Here is a 16,166-nt window from a genome sequence, read left to right as displayed (position 1 = left end):
TTCATTTTGCCGTGATCAAGTCTTGTTTTAAGGGTCCCGGAGCTCTTGGGGTTTGAAGAATGACTTGTGAGGCTGAGCGCCAAGGCCATTGCTGGGGCCTGGCTTTGGGCTGTTTGAGAAAATGGGGTTGGAACATTGGCCACAACAGTTACTGTGATGATCTACAGGAAGCTGTGATAACTCGGAGCTTAGAGCCACCAAGAGAAATATTCTCGACACTTCACAGCAGAACTTGACCTCCTCTTGGACTTCTTTCTCTCCTCCTTTCACTCCTGTCCGGAGTCTGTTCCCCCACCACTGTGATAACAGTCTCCCCTCACATAGCCACGCAGGTGTGGGGCTTAGGAGCCGGTGATGGACAGGAGGCCCTCTGCCTTCGTGGCTCTGCGTGCCAGCAGTGTGCCACCTCCAGACCCTGAGCTGCAGAAAACCTGCGAGGTGTGACTTGAGCGCTCCGTCTTCAGTGGCAAGGAAAGGTGCGAGTGGCTCTTGAGCCCTGGCACATCCCATCTGCCTCCGGTGCAGAGCCAGGGCAGGCTGGCTGTGGTGAAGTTCGTCAGGAAAGGCGTCTCACAGCTGCTTAGTCCTGAGGGAAACACTGCCTGGGGTTGGGGAGGAGCTGGGAGATAGGTAGGGAAAGGCCTGCGCAGAGACTGGCAGGAGGGCACTGCTGTCGGGAACTAATGGAGGGATGGGGCAGTGGGGCAGTTGGGGGTGCCTGGAGGAGGTGTGCATGGATGGGGTTAATACAGTAGTGCCCCTGTTTCCACAATTTCACTTACCATGGTTTCAGTTACCCACAGTCACCCATGGTCTGAAAATACTAAGTGGAAATCCAGAAATAAAGAGTTCATAAGTTTTAAGTTGCAACTGTTCTGAGTAGTATGATGAAATGTCACAGTGTCCCGCTCCATCCTGCCCCAGATCTGAACTGTCCCTGTGTCCTCCGGATCCACACTGCAGACACAGCTCTCCCATTAGTCACTTGGCAGCCATCTCAGTTCCCAGGTCAACTGTTGCGGTACTGCAGTGCTTGTGTTCCACTCCCTCTTACTTGACTTAATTTTTCTATTTTATTATTAGTTATTGTTAATCTCTTACTGTGCCTAATTTATAAACTAAACTTGATCATAAGTGTATGTGTATAGGAAAAACGAGGTATGTTTGTGTATACATACATATAAAAATCATGTGTTGTATTTGATTTGGTACTACATGGGCTCAGGCATCCGCCAGAGGCCTTGGAACACCCCTCGAGGATGAGGGGGGACGGATGACTATATGTATGTGTTGTGGCCCCTGATGACCTCCCATCTGCCTCCATGAGCATCTTCAGGGCAGACAGCTCAGCTCTTAGGCCCTTTATAGGGGGTGGGTTGCAGGAACCAGAGCCAGAGAAGGCTTGCTTTTTGCTTTTTTACCTAAGTCATTTTGTTGTAACAAGGATTGGGAATCAGTTTTTTCATGCAAGTTATACTTGCTATGAAACAGTTTTTCTTACAATCATGGGACAAACTTTCTTTTTTGTAGTCACTATCTTGTAACTGTGATTGGAATTGATGATTCTTTTATTCTCAGTATACCAAAGTCCATGCATGTTTTGGTCTTCCCTCAGAATCTAAAGCTGGAAGGAACAGAGGACCTCTCTGACGTTCTTGTGAGGCAAGGAGATTGAGTTCACTGTGGAGAAGTCAGGAGGCCCGTCACTTACTCAGCTGCCGGGACATCCCCAGTCTGGGTGGAAGAAGGTGCCATGGGATTATACCCAGGCTGTAGCCAACTACCAGTGTGCCTGTTTATTTGTTGCTCTTTCCTTCTCTCCGTCACGGTCTGGGTGCCCGCGCCCTGAAACTCTGTGCTTGACTGATTAAACTTTACTGCCCTATGGTGACCCTCTAGGAGAGGGGAGGGCAGAGGGGGTGAGGGTACTGTTCTGGATTGAGAAAACCTATATCCATTCTTCGTATCAGTGTATAGTTTTAGTCTCCTAAGTTGATCTGTTATTTTCCAAACTCTACTCTTGTAGAAAATTTTCCAGTGGGCACTGAATGTTGCCCTTGAAGAACTTCCTAATCCATGTACATGAAATACACCATATGTACACTTATAAATGTATATAGAATGCTCAAAAATAAAATTCTTAATAATATAACTGGCAAAATATTTGAGTGTCCACTAGATGAGTATCAGACCTAGTCCTTACCCTTGAGGGGGATGCAGTCCTGGTAGTTACCCGGGATACCCACACGTCAGTATAAGGCAGAAGACGCCTTAGGGCCAAGATGGTTTGCCTCGGAGGAGAATGGAAGACAGAGATCACTGGCTGGACATTGAGATTGCAAGACTGGGTCCTGCTTAAACCCCAGGATTCTGCTGGAGGGAGCCGGTAGTGATACTCGTCCCTTCTGTACATTGCTTCGTGTAGTGTTCTCAGCATCCCTGGGAGGAACTTACTATTGTGACTCTCATGTTGCAGAGGAGGAAACAGATGCCCAAGGTAGAGTAACTTGCATAAGGGCAGCCGGCTAACTGTCAGGGCTGGGCTGAGCCTGGTAATCTGCCTCCAGGGTCTGCTCTCAGCCACCGTGCTCTGTGCTATCTGGGTGGATCATACAGGCTCAGCAGTGGGTGGAGAGCAGTACTCAGTGAGATTCGTCCATCTCCACAGAATGCGGCACACACACAAATGTGCAAGTTCTTCCCCTCACCTCAGAGAAACGGGAATTAACTTTGCTTGCAATTTGAAACGATATTATAGATGTTGATCCAGGTAGTTCTGTTACTGGCTGGTCCTGGATCTCTGCCAGAAGCCCAGTCATCGTTGACTGGCCGAATAGAGATCCTGGATATAGGCCAGAAGCAGTGAAGTATATAACTGGCAATTGCTCTTGATAATAACTTGCTTCTTAGCCAAAAACCACACAAAACAAAAATAATCCCCGGCCGGGCGCGGTGGCTCAAGCCTGTAATCCCAGCACTTTGGGAGGCCGAGGCGGGCGGATCACAAGGTCAGGAGATCGAGACCACAGTGAAACCCCGTCTCTACTAAAAATACAAAAAATTAGCCGGGCGCGGTGGCGGGCGCCTGTAGTCCTAGCTACTCAGGAGGCTGAGGCAGGAGAATGGCGGGAACCCGGGAGGCGGAGCTTGCAGTGAGCCGAGATCGCGCCACTGCACTCCAGCCTGGGCAACAGCGTGAGACTCCGTCTCAAAAAAAAAAAAAAAAAAAATCCACTCCCCACAGGAATATGCTTTCCAAATTGTGTCCAAAACGTTCCCTGCTCTGTTGCATTGAGAGGGTTAGAGACTTAGCTGTCACACCATGGAACTCTAAAGAGCTTGCTTCAGAAAAAGCAGTGGTGCTGCAGGCGAGAATCCGCACTCTGTCTTGCTGGGTCTGAAGCCTCCATCACTTTCCCAGGCCAGGTCATTGCTGGGCTTCTTGCTCTCCTTCTATCCCTGAGAGTAGACCTGGCTAAGCCCATTCCTTCCCTCAGTCAGCCCCGCTTCTCTATAGTGGGGTCTGGGCGGGGGCTGAATTACCAGTAAAACCAGAAAGACTGAGACCAAGTGCAGTTGTCCACACCTGTAAATCCTAGTGCTTTGAAAAGAGGCAGGAGGATTGCTTGAAGTCAGGAGTTCGAGACCAGCCTGGGAAAATAGACCCCCATCTTTAAAAAAAAATGTTTAAAAATTAGCCAGGCATGGAGGTGTGTGCCTGTAATCCCGGCTACTCAGAAGGCTGAGGTGGGATAATCCCTTGAGCCCAGGAGTTTGAGGCTGCAGTGAGCTATGATCACACTACTGTATTCCAGTCAGGACAACAGAGTGAGATCCTGTCTCTCAAAAAAACCTGATGAGTTCAATACCAACTTCTTCAATGAAATCCCCTCCCCTTCCCCGGCTTCTCCTAAGTTTCCCTCATTACACAGTTGCTGTGGGCTATGTGTGCTGTGGTCTGAATGTTTGTGTCTAAAATTCATGTGTTGAAATCCCCTAATATGTTTGGTATTAAGAGATGGGGCCTTTGGGAGGTCATTAGGTTATGAGGGCAACTCCCTTGTGAATGGGATTAGTGCTCGCTCTTATAAAAGAGGCCTGAGGAAGCTTGTTTGCTCCTCTTGCCCTTCTGCCGTGTAAGGATGCCATGAGAAGGTACCATCTGTGGGCAGTGAGCTCCTCACCAGACACCAGACCTGCTGGCACCTCAATCTTGGACTTGTCAGCCTCTAGAACTGTGAACAATAAATCTGTTTATAAATTAAGCAGTCTAAGTCATTTTGTTATAGCAGCCCAAATTGACTAAGACAGTGGGTATGCAAGATAAGTTTATTTTATATAAAATACTTTGGGAAGTAGGTATTCCAGGACTGGTGTGACGGTTCCATGAAATTATGAGAGACTGGGGATCCTTCCAGCTCATCCTTCTGTTTCAGTGTGGCTGCTGGAGTCCAGCCATCACATCCATAGTCTAAGCAGCAGGATGAAGGACTGGGGGGAAAGAGAACTGCTGCCCCCTGTTAAATCGGTTTCCTGGGGGTCGATATGAATATTTCCCACCTCAGGATGCCACAAAGGTCCCCACCAGCAAGAAGGCTCCCACCAGATGTGGACTCAACCTGGGACTTTGCAGCCTCCATAACTAACAAATTCCTTTGTCAATGACCCAGTTTCAGGTATTCTGTTGTAGGTAACAGAAAACAAACTAATACAAGTGGTAATGTGTCCAGCAAAAAATGTGGGTTCTGTTAAGGTTAAAAGAAAATTTGAGGTAGCCAGCAGTATCTGCCTCAGATGCTGAGAAGCCTCCTGAGACAAGAGCATGTACCATGTCCATAACTGAAATTTTAACATTCTCTGCCAAACAGAACCGAATTGAAGGGCAGGAGAATTTGCAAGAGAGAATTATGGGGCGCTGAGAGAGAATCCATCCAAAGGAAGAGGGAACCAGGCATTACAAACTGAATTGAACCAGGAGGACAGATATCTGAAGGGGGTTTGTAGTTCCCAGTAAAGTATGGTACAGCTAGGTGCACTTTCCTGGCCAGACCACCCTATACTGTATGATCCCCCTGGGGAGGAAGAGGCTGCAGGGAACGCTTTGGTGCCCTAGCAATTCTGCTGTGGTGCAACTATAGTGGATCACAGACAGAATGGGCCGTTGTTCCCCTTCTTAGCACAGGACACTGGGCCATTTCAACACCACAAGGATTTGCAGCATCTGTGGCAACCAGTTTGGTGTCCTGGAGCAAGGAAAGGAACTGTTGATGGTGGCTGAAGTCAACCTGCTCAGTGCTGAGGCAGCAAGCCATCGTCTAGGTCTGCGAGTAGAATTCTCAGTTTTGAGGTTCATTTAAAAATGTTTTTGGGGGGAAGTGGGGATCGTTCATGGGTACCAAAAGAAGAAAAATGAATAAGACCTACTATTTGATAGCACAATAGAGTGACTATAGTCAATAATAAAAATCATCTAGTTTAAAACAGAGAATGTAATTGGAAAGAGTAAATGCCTGAGGGGATGGATACCCCATTGTCTGTGATGTGCTTATTTCACATTGCATGCCTGTGTCAAAATATCTCATGTACCCCACAAATATATGCACCTACTATGTACCCATAACAATTTAAAAAATAATAAAATGAAAAAAAATTGTCTTTATTTTGCCTTCCATTTTTTTTGAGATAGAGTCTCACTCTGTCGCCCAGGCTGGAGTGCAGTGGCGCGATCTTGGCTCACTAAGCTCCGCCTCCCGGGTTCACGCCATTGTCCTGCCTCAGCCTCCCAAGTAGCTGGGACTACAGGCACCCGCCACCACACCCAGGTATTTTCTTTTTTGTATTTTTAGTAGAGATGGAGTTTCACCGTGTTAGCCAGGATGGTCTCGATCTCCTGACCTCGTGATCTGCCCACCTCAGCCTCCCAAAGTGCTGGGATTACAGGCTGCCTTCGTCTTTGAAGGATAGCTTTACTGGATGTAGAGTACTTGGTTGATAGTTTTTTCCTTTGGCATTTGACTGTCTTCCAATGTCTTCTGGCTTCCATAGTTTCTGAAGAAAGGTCGGCATGTACTCTTATTACTATTCCTTTGTATGTAATTGCTGTTTGTTTGTTTCCCTCAGACTGCTTTCAAGATCTTTTCTATATCTTTGGCTTTCATCAGTTTATCAGTTTAACTATCACATATCTAGGAGTAATTCTCTTTGTGTTTATTTACTTAGGATTTCTTGAGCTTCTTAGATCAGAAAATTAATACAGTGAGTTCTCATGGTAGCCATGTTCTATAAAGTCTCCGCAAGCACAGAATTTGCAAATGCTGAGCCACTGCTCCTAGGTGAGATACAGGGTTAGCTTCCTGTGAGCCTCTGGTCAAAACATTTTCATCAACTGGTTAACACATAACCTTGTTTTATGTCTGCTCCTATTTAAAGACATTTAATATATCTTACAAATTATAGGCAGTATTTATTAAAACAAAACACTAGCCAAGAAAGGTTTAACATTTTCCTGACCATGGGTAACATGACTGTACATTTGTTTGGCTTCTATCCTCACAAGAGTACTGTCAACTTAAAAAAAAAAAAAGTCATCTCATGAATCCACATATTTAGCTGCTTTTTCATCCCATCCCATAGCTACATCATACACTGTAGATGTCATAATACTTTAGCATTTTCTAGAATGGCTTCATGTAGTATAGACGGGTGAATTTTCTCCTTTGTATATACTGTACTGTTGGCTCGTTACCTTTGAACTCATAGCTAACAGCACTATGAATCGTGCCTGAATGAAGCTTACATAACACACATTTCATCACAGCCTTCTTGCACTTAGCAGTACTTAAATGGGTGATCCACCCACCTCAGCCTCCCAAAGTGCTGGGATTACAGGCATGAGCCACTGCTCCTGGCCTGGACTACTTCATATTACCCCATAGATCTTGGAGTTTCTATTTTTGCATGTATGTGAAAACTTTATTGAGATATTATTCATGTAGCATACAATTCACCCATTTAAAGGCAGCACTTCAGCAGTACACTTAGGAGCCACCTCAAACAGCAAAATTACCAACAAAAAGCACCAGAATGGCCGGGCGTGGCGACTCAAACACCTGTCATCCCAACACTTTCGGAGGCCGAGGCGAGCGGATAGCTTCAGCCCAGGAGTTCCAGACCAGCCCGGGCAACATGGCAAAACCCCGTCTCTACAAAAAAATACAAAAGTTTGCCGAGTGTGATGGTGTGTGCCTGTGGTCCCAGCTACTCACAGGGTTGAGGTGGGATAATCATTTGAGCCCAGGAGGTCAAGGCTGCAGTGAGCCATGGTCACACTACTACACTCCAGCCTGGGTGACAGAGCAAGAACTCATCTCAAACAAAAAAACACCAAAATGTGAAAAAGATGGCACTAAAGAGACCCCCAAAGGCCACTTGCTTACAGTATGAGAGCTGAAACAAGAAGACAGAGCGTCTCCCTGTTCGGCCTCAGATGGGAACATGTGTGTTGGGCAACTCAAAGTTCTTGCCACTCTACACACATTCACAAATAACTGAAATGGCTGTGAGTTGATTTGGGGGTTACAAATTTTAGCAAATAGGTGAATTTGCAAATATGGAACCCATGAATAATGAGGATCAACTATTTTCCACCAAATTTTGGAAGATTTCAGCCATTATTAGTATTTTTTTCTACCTCTTTCTACCCTCTCCTGCTGTTCAGTTACATGTATACTGTACTACATTTTAAAAATTAAATTTAATTTAATTTAAGACAGTCTCACTCTGTCACTCCAGGCTGGAGTGCAGTGGTGCGATCTCGGCTCACTGCAACCTCCACCTCCTGGGTTCAAGTGACTCTCCTGCCTCAGCCTCCGGAGTAGCTGGGATTACAGGTGTACTCTACCACACACAGCTAATTTTTCTATTTTTAGTACAGATGGGGTTTCGCCATATTGGTCAGGCTGGTCTCAAACTCCTGACCTCAAGTGATCTACCCACCTCGGCCTCCCAAAGTTCTGGGATTATAGGCGTGAGCCACTGCTCCCGGCCTGGACTACTTCATATTACCCCACAGATCTTGGAGTTTCTATTTTTGCATGTATGTGACAACTTTATTGAGATATTATTCATATAGCATACAACTCACCCATTTAAAGTATATGATTCCGTGGTTTTTAGTATATTCACAGGGTTATGCAACTATCACCAACTATCACCAAAATTTTTTAAAATTTATCTTTGTTATAGAGAAGGGGGGTCTCCCTATGTTGCCCAGGCTGGGCTCAATCCTGAAATGTGGGGATTCCAAACGTGAACCACTGTGCCTGGCCACCAAATCAATTTTTTTTTTCTTTTTTTCTTTTTCTTTTGGGACAGAATCTCACTCTGTTGCCAGTCTGGAGTGCAGTGGTGCAATCTCAACTCACTGCAACCTCCGCCTCCCAGGTTCAAGCGATTCTTCTGCCTCAGCCTCCCAAGTAGCTGGGACTACAGGCACGTGCCACCACACCCAGCTAATTTTTGTATTTTTCGTAGAGATGGGGTGTCACCCTGTTGGCCAGGATGGTCTTGATCTCTTGAGCTCATGATCCACCCACCTCAGCCTCCCAAAGTGCTGGGATTACAAGTGTGAGCCAATACCCCCAGCCCCAAATCAATTTTAGAACATGTTCATCCCCCCTACAAGAAACTCTGTGTCCCCTGGCCCCCTTCTCCTCATACATAGGCAACCATTAACCTACTTTCTGTCTCTAGAGATTTGCCTCATCTGGACATTTCATTAAATGGAATCATAATACGATATGTGATATTTTGTGGCTGGCTTCTGTCACTTAGCATAATGTTTTCAAGATTCATCCATGTTGTCGCACGTTTTGGTACTTCATTCCTTTTTATGACCATTGTATGGTGCTGTAGTTTGGATAGAGATTGTTTGGCCCCACTGTGTCTCAAGTTGAAATTTCTTTTTTTTTTTTTAATCTTTCGAAAAGACTTTTATTTTATTTATTTATTTTTATTATACTTTAAGTTCTAGGGTACATGTGCACAACGTGCAGGTTTGTTACATGTGTATACATGTGCCATGTTGGTGTGCTGAACCCATTAACTCGTCATTTACATTAGGTATATCTCCTAATGCTATCCCTCCCCCCTCCCCCCACCCGACAATAGGCCCGATGTGTGATGTTCCCCTTCCTGTGCCCAAGTGTTCTCATTGTTCAATTCCCACCTATGAGTGAGAACATGCGGTGTTTGGTTTTTTGCCCTTGCGATAGTTTGCTGAGAATGATGGTTTCCAACTTCACCTATGTCCCTACAAAGGACATGAACTCATCCTTTTTTATGGCTGCATAGTATTCCATGGTGTATATGTGCTACATTTTCTTAATCCAGTCTATCATTGATGGGCATTTGGGTTGGTTCCAAGTCTTTGCTATTGTGAATAGTGCCGCAATAAACATACATGTGCATGTGTCTTTATAGCAGCATGATTTATAATCCTTTTGGTATATACCCAGTAACGGGATGGCTGGGTCAAATGGTATTTCTAGTTCTAGATCCTTGAGGAATCGCCACACTGTCTTCCACAATGGTTGAACTAGTTTACAGTCCCACCAACAGTGTAAAAGTGTTCCTATTTCTCCACATCCTCTCCAGCACCTGTTGTTTCCTGACTTTTTAATGATCACCATTCTAACTAGTGTGAGATGGTATCTCATTGTGGTTTTGATTTGCATTTCTCTGATGGCGAGTGATGATGAGCATTTTTTCATGTGTCTGTTGGCTGCAAAAATGTCTTCTTTTGAGGAGTGTCTCAAAAGAGAAATTTCAACATGAGGTACCCCTCATCTCAGAGGGGTACCCGGCCGTGTGTGGTGTCAGTCTGCCCCTACTCGGGGGTGCCTCCCAGTTAGGCTACTCGGGGGTCAGGGACCCACTTGAGGAGGCAGTCTGTCCGTTCTCAGATCTCAAACTCCGTGCTGGAAGAACCACTACTCTCTTCAAAGCTGTCAGACAGGGACATTTAAGTCCGCAGAGGTTTCTGCTGCCTTTTGTTCAGCTATGCCCTGCCCCCAGAGGTGGAGTCTACAGAGGCAGGCAGGCCTCCTTGAGCTGTGGTGGGCTCCACCTAGTTTGAGCTTCCCAGCCGCTTTGTTTACCTACTCAAGCCTCAGCAATGGCAGATGCCCCTGCCCCAGCCTCACTGTTACCTTGCAGTTCAGACTGCTGTGCTAGCAGTGAGCGAAGCTCCATGGGCGTGGGACTCTCCGAGCCAGGCACGGGATATAATCTCCTGGTGTGCCGTTTGCTAAGACCCTTGGAAAAGTGCAGTATTAGGGTGGGAGTGACCCGATTTTCCAGGTGCCTTCTGTCACAGATTCCCTTGGCTAGGAAAGGGAATTCCCTGAACCCTTGCGCTTCCTGGGTGAGGCAAGGCTTTGCCCTGCTTCAGCTCATGCTCGGTGGTCTGCACCCACTGTCCTGCACCCACCGTCCGACAAGCCCCAGTGAGATGAAACCGGTACCTCAGTTGCAAATGCAGAAATCACCTGTCTTCTGTGTCGCGCACGCTGAGAGCTGTAGACTGGAGCTGTTCCTATTCGGCCATCTTGGAACACCCCCCATGTTGAAATTTGATCCCCGGTGTTGGAGGTGGGGCCTGGTGGGAGGTGTTTGGGCTATGAGGTCAGGTTCTTCATGAATGGCTTGGTGCCATCATTGCAGTAATGAGTGAGTTAGTTCCCACGAGAGTTGGTTGTTGAAAGAGCCTAGCACCTCCCTTCTCTCTCTGCTACTTCTGTGCTGGTGCCATGTGATCTCTGCACACACCAGCTCCCCTTCACCTTCCGCCATGAGTGGAAGCAGCCTGAGTCCTCACCAGAAGCAGATGCTGGCACCATGCTTCCTTCACGGCTGGCAGAAATGTGAGCCGAGTAAACCTCTTTCCTTTATAAATTACTCAGGTGTTCCTTTATAGCACACAAATGACTGATATATATAGATAGACCACATTTTGTTTATCTGTTCATTAGTTGCTGAAGTTGAGTTGTTTCTACTTTTTGGCTATTGCCAATAATGCTGCTATAAAGTTAATGCACAAGGCCAGGCACGGTGGCTCAAGCCTGTAATCCTAGCACTTTGGGAGGCCGAGACGGGCGGATCACGAGGTCAGGAGATCGAGACCATCCTGGCGAACACGGTGAAACCCCGTCTCTACTAAAAAATACAAAAAAACTAGCCCGGCGAGGTGGCGGGCGCCTGTAGTCCCAGCTACTCGTGAGGCTGAGGCAGGAGAATGGCGTGAACCCGGGAGGCGGAGCTTGCAGTGAGCAGAGATCGTGCCACTGCACTCCAGCCTGGGCGACAGAGCGAGACTCCGTCTAAAAAAAAAAAAAAAATGTACAAATTGTGTGGATTTTTTTTTCAATTCTTTTGTATACATCATTAGGAATGGAATGTTCAGGTCATATGGTAACTAAGTTTAATCTTCTGAAGAATTGTTAAGCTATTTTTGAAAGCAGTTGCCCCCTTTTACATTCCTACCAGAAGTTCCCAGTGTCTCCACATCCTCGCCAATACTTGCTACTGTCCACATTTTTTTCCTTTTTTTTTTTATGGCCATCCTAGTGAGTGTGAAGTGGCATCTCATTACGGTTTTGATATGCATTTCCCTGAAGACTAATATACACTCATTTATCTTTAATCTTTTTCTTTCTGTTGTTCAGATTAGATAATTTCCATCAGTTTCTCTTCAAGTTCACTGATTTCTTTCTCTGCCATCTTCAATCTGCTCTTGAGCTCTGATATTGTTTGAATGTTTGTGTCCCCAACAAAATTAATATGTTCAAACCTAATCCCCAATACAATAGCATTAAGTGGTGGGGTCTTGGCTGGGCGCGGTGGCTCATGCCTATAATCCCAGCATTTTGGGAGGCCGAGGTGGGCAGATCATGAGGTCAGGAGATCGAGACCATCCTACCTGACACGGTGAAACCCCACCTCTACTAAAAAATACAAAAAAAAAAAAAACAAAAAAAACTAGCCGGGCGAAGTGGCAGGCGCCTGTAGTCCCAGCTACTCGGGGGGCTGAGGCAGGAGAATGGCGTGAACCTGGGAGGCGGAGCTTGCAGTGAGCCGAGATCACGCCACTGCACTCCAGCCTGGGTGACAGAGCGAGACTCCGTCTCAAAAAAAAAAAATGTGGGGGCTTTAAGCAGTAATTAGGTCATAAGGGTAGAGCCCTCATGAACGGGTTCAAAGCCCTTATAAAAGAGGCCTGAGGGAGCTTGTCTGCCCCTTCCACCCTGTGAGGTTGCAGCAAGAAGGAACAATCTGGGAAGCAGAGAGTGGCCCCTCACCAGACACCCGATCTGCTGGTGCCTTGCTCTCAGACTTCCAGCCTCTAGAACTGCAATACATTCCACTGCAATACATGTCTGTTCTCTAGAAGCTTATCCAGTCTATAGAGCTGGGTTACAGCAACCCAAGCAGAATTAGATAAGCCTATATAGCACAATTTTTATTTCAATTACATGGTTTTCAGCTATAGGATTTCTTTTTCTTTCTTTCTTTCTTTTTTTTTTTTTTTTTTTTTTTTTTTTTCAGTCTTGCTCTGTTGCCCAGGTTGGAGTGCAGTGGTGCAATCTCAGCTCACTGCAACCTCCACCTCCTGGTTTCAAGCGATTCTCCTGCCTCAGCTGGGATTACAGTAGCTGGGATTACAGGTATGCACCATCACGCCCGGCTAATTTTTGTATTTTTAGTAGAGACAACGTTTTGCCATGTTGGCCAGGCTGGTCTCAAACTCCTGACCTCAGGTGGTCTGCCCGCCCCGGCCTCCCAAAAGTGCTGGGATTACAGGCATGAGCCACAGCACCCAGCCTTTTTTTTTTTTTTTTTTTTTTTAATTTAGAGACAGGGTCTTGCTCTGTCAGCCACGTTGGAGTGCAATGGTGTGACCATAGCTCATCCAACTCCTGGGCCCCAGCGATACTCCTGCCTCAGTCTCCCTAGGAGCGACAGGAAGTAGGACTACAGGCATAAGCCATCACACCTGGCTAATTCTTTTTTGTAGAAACAGGGTTTCAGTATGTTGCCCAGGCTGGTCTTGAACTCCTAGGCTCAAGGGATCCTCCTGCCTTGGCCTCCCAAAGCCCTGGAATTACAGGCATGAGCCACCCTGCCCAGCCTAGGATATGTATCTGTCTGTCTGTCTGTCTGTCTGTCTGTCTATCTAGCTAGCTAGCTAGCTATTTATTTTTCTGAGACAGATTCTGGTTCTGTCACCCAGGTCAGAGTGCAGCGGCATGATCTTGACTCACTGCAACCTCTGCCTCCCAGGTTCAAGCGATTCTCCTGCCTCAGCCTCCTAAGAAGCTGGGATTACGGGTGTGCACCACCACACCTGGCTAGTTTTTGTATTTTTAGTAGAGATGGGATTTTGCCATGTCGGCCAGGCTGGTCTCAAACTCCCAACCTCAGATGATCTGCTCACCTCAGCCTCCCAAAGTGCCGGGATTATATTTTTATTGTTTTTATTTTTATTTTGAGATTCTCCATTTCCTCACTTATTGTATATTTTCCTTCAATTATTTAAACGTATTTGTAATAGCCACTCGGAAATCTTTGCTAAATCAAACATCTGGCCCCATGTGGCATCCTTCATATCCCTCAGAGTGTAGTCACTGATATCTGTTCTTTGAGTGACCCACTATTGCTTTAAGCCTGATCCCACAGGTCTTCCCTCTGCCTGCCAGATTTGGAGGTTAGCCAAGTATCTGGGCAGACATGGGGTTCATCGTGGCTGTGACTTCCTTGCTTCTAGGGGTTCCCCCAATTTCCAGCCGCTCTGCCTGCTGTGTGCTGTGTCCTTAGCTTCACCTTTTTGAAACCCAAGATGCCTGTGTTTGACGCAAGGACCCCCATCAGACCCACAGCTCTTGTTCCGCGTAGCTCTGTTTCAAGGGAAGACCCTCTCACCAGGCCCTGAGGGGTTTGCTTCACATCCGCACAGCTGAACTGTCAGTGGAGCAAAGCAGCTCATGCGCAGAACGGTCTTGTTGTTTGCTTGTGTTTAGTTTTAGTTTAAAACTCTTCTGAGGCAGGGTGTGGTGGCTCAGGCCTATAATCCCAGCACTTCGGGAGACCGAGGCAGTAGGATCACTTAAGCCCAAGAGTTTGAGACCAGCCTAGGCAACAGTCAGACGCTGTCTCAAAAACCAAAAAAATTAGCCAGGCGAGGTGTCACACGCCTGTGGTCCTAGTTACTTGGGAGGCTGAGGTGGAAGGATGGCTTGAGCCCAGGAGGTCAAGGCTGCAGTGAGTTGCGATTGTGCCACTGCACTTCAGCCTGGGCAACAAGAGCCAGACCCTGTCTCAAAAAACAAAAAACAACGATGGCTGAGTGCAGTGGCTTTTATGCCTGTAATCCCAGCACTTTGGGAACTTGAGGCCAGAGGATCACTTGAGCCCAAAAGTTCGAGACCAGCCTGGGCATTGTGGTGAGACCTCAGCTCTACAAAAAATACAAAAATTAGCCAGGCGTGGTGGCATGGCCCTGTAGTCCCAGCTACTCAGGAGGCTGAGGTGGGAGGATCACCTAAGCCCAAGAGGTCGAAGCTGCAGTGAGCCGTGATTGCACCAGTTCATTCCAGCCTGGGCTACAGAGCAAGATCCTGTCTTGAAAAAATAAAAAATAAATAAAACTCTTCTGGTTTCTGTCTGATTTCCAGTATCTTTAAGTTTGGGGCTTTTGTTTTGTTTTGATTTTTTTTTTTTTTTTTAAATACACAGAGTCTCACTCTGTTGCCCAGGCTGGAGTGCAGTGGCATGATCATAGCTCATTGTAATCTTGAACCTCTGGGCTCAAGTGATTCTCCTTCCTCAGCCTCTGGAGTAGCTAGGACAACAGGCACAGGCCACTATGCCCAGCTAATAAAAAAAAGGAAGTTTTGTAGAGATGGAGTCTTTGTTGGCCAGACTGGTCTTGAATTCCCAGCATCAAGGAATCCTTCTACCTCGGCCTCCTAAAGTGTTGGGATTACAGGTGTGAGCCACCATACCGGGCCTTTAAGTCTTTTTTTAAATCCAGTATTTTACTGTTTTGAAAGCCCCCAGCTAAACTGGGGGTCCAGTACCACAGGGCCTAGCAACACTGCCCTAACACGAAATAAACAGGAGCAGGATGTGGGTGTTTACACTGTGCCTTTCATTACTTCTAACTGTGGAGAGCCTGCTGCCCGGTTGTCTGACCCATGGCCAGGTGTCCCTCTCTGGGAAACTTGTTTAGACTGGCAGACACCCTTGTCGCTCTTGTCTGACCCATGTCCAGTTTATGCCTGCCTGCCCGCCCATTGCTCTGGTGCCAGGAGCCTGGCCTTGTGTTCTCCCTGGCATCCCAGGGAAAATTCGGCCTGGCGTACCCCCTGGTTCTTCAGATGGAGGGCGCAGTACACCATAATCAGAAACAAGCTCGAAGATTTGTTACTTTCAGATCCTGGGCAGGGAAGGCACAGTGAGTCAGGAGGATGTCTCCTGTCCCAGGCTCACACGAAGCAGGAACAAAGGGTCAGTCAGAGAGAGAGAGAGAGAGAGAGAGAGGCAGCAACTGACAGTATGTATAAGGAGGCTCACCAGAGCCCAGGAGTATAGATAAGGAAATAGGATGTGGGTCACCTTAAGTTCATGCACAAATGCCGGAATGTTCCATTAAGCAGAAGCAGCAGGAAAAGTGGGAGCTGCGAGGCGAGAGAACTGCTTCTAAGTTCTTACCGCTGGTCACCCGCTTGAACCATTTGGGTGTGTTGTGCTGCTTCTACTGCCTAGGCAGCAACCTTTGCTGTGTCATTCCCATGACATTTATCACTGTTGTTTTGGGGTTTGCCTGCTGACTTCACTCCTGCCTCTACCAAATGGTCACTCTCCACCAGCTGTGTGTGTGTGTGTGTGTGTGTGTGTGTGTGTGTTTGTGAGTGTATTAGCCCTTGCATGTGTGTGTATTATCTTGCGTTGCTGAAAAGTAATACCTGAGACTGGGTAATTTATAGAGGTTTAATTGGCTCCTGGTTCTGCAGCCTGTAGGGAGCATGGCAGAGGCATCGGCTCGGCTTCTGGGGGGACCTCAGGGAGCTTTTTCTCACAGTGGAAAATGAAGCAGGAGCAGACATCTC

The 16,166-nt window shown here is 46.9% G+C and overlaps 1 protein-coding gene across 3 annotated transcripts in view; it reads left to right on the top strand.

The window, feature by feature from the left end:
• Positions 1-2,163, top strand: part of LOC105490313 (non-SMC condensin I complex subunit H) — a 38,039-nt gene extending 35,876 nt beyond the window's left edge. For all 3 annotated transcript variants that reach the window (XM_071077352.1, XM_071077350.1, XM_071077351.1), the window contains exon 18: positions 1,616-2,163. Coding sequence is in view for 2 of the 3 variants with exons in the window: in XM_071077350.1 (XP_070933451.1) it covers positions 1,616-1,675 (60 nt within the window). In the remaining variant the exon portion in view is untranslated. The remainder of the gene's footprint in view (positions 1-1,615) is intronic.
• Positions 2,164-16,166: the final 14,003 nt, after the last annotated feature.

This window comes from Macaca nemestrina, chromosome 13 (genome assembly GCF_043159975.1).
Source record: "Macaca nemestrina isolate mMacNem1 chromosome 13, mMacNem.hap1, whole genome shotgun sequence".
NCBI classification, from domain to species: Eukaryota; Metazoa; Chordata; class Mammalia; order Primates; family Cercopithecidae; genus Macaca; species Macaca nemestrina.
The sequence above is the reverse complement of the archived record's forward strand: the minus strand, read 5'-3'. Positions and strand labels throughout refer to the sequence as shown.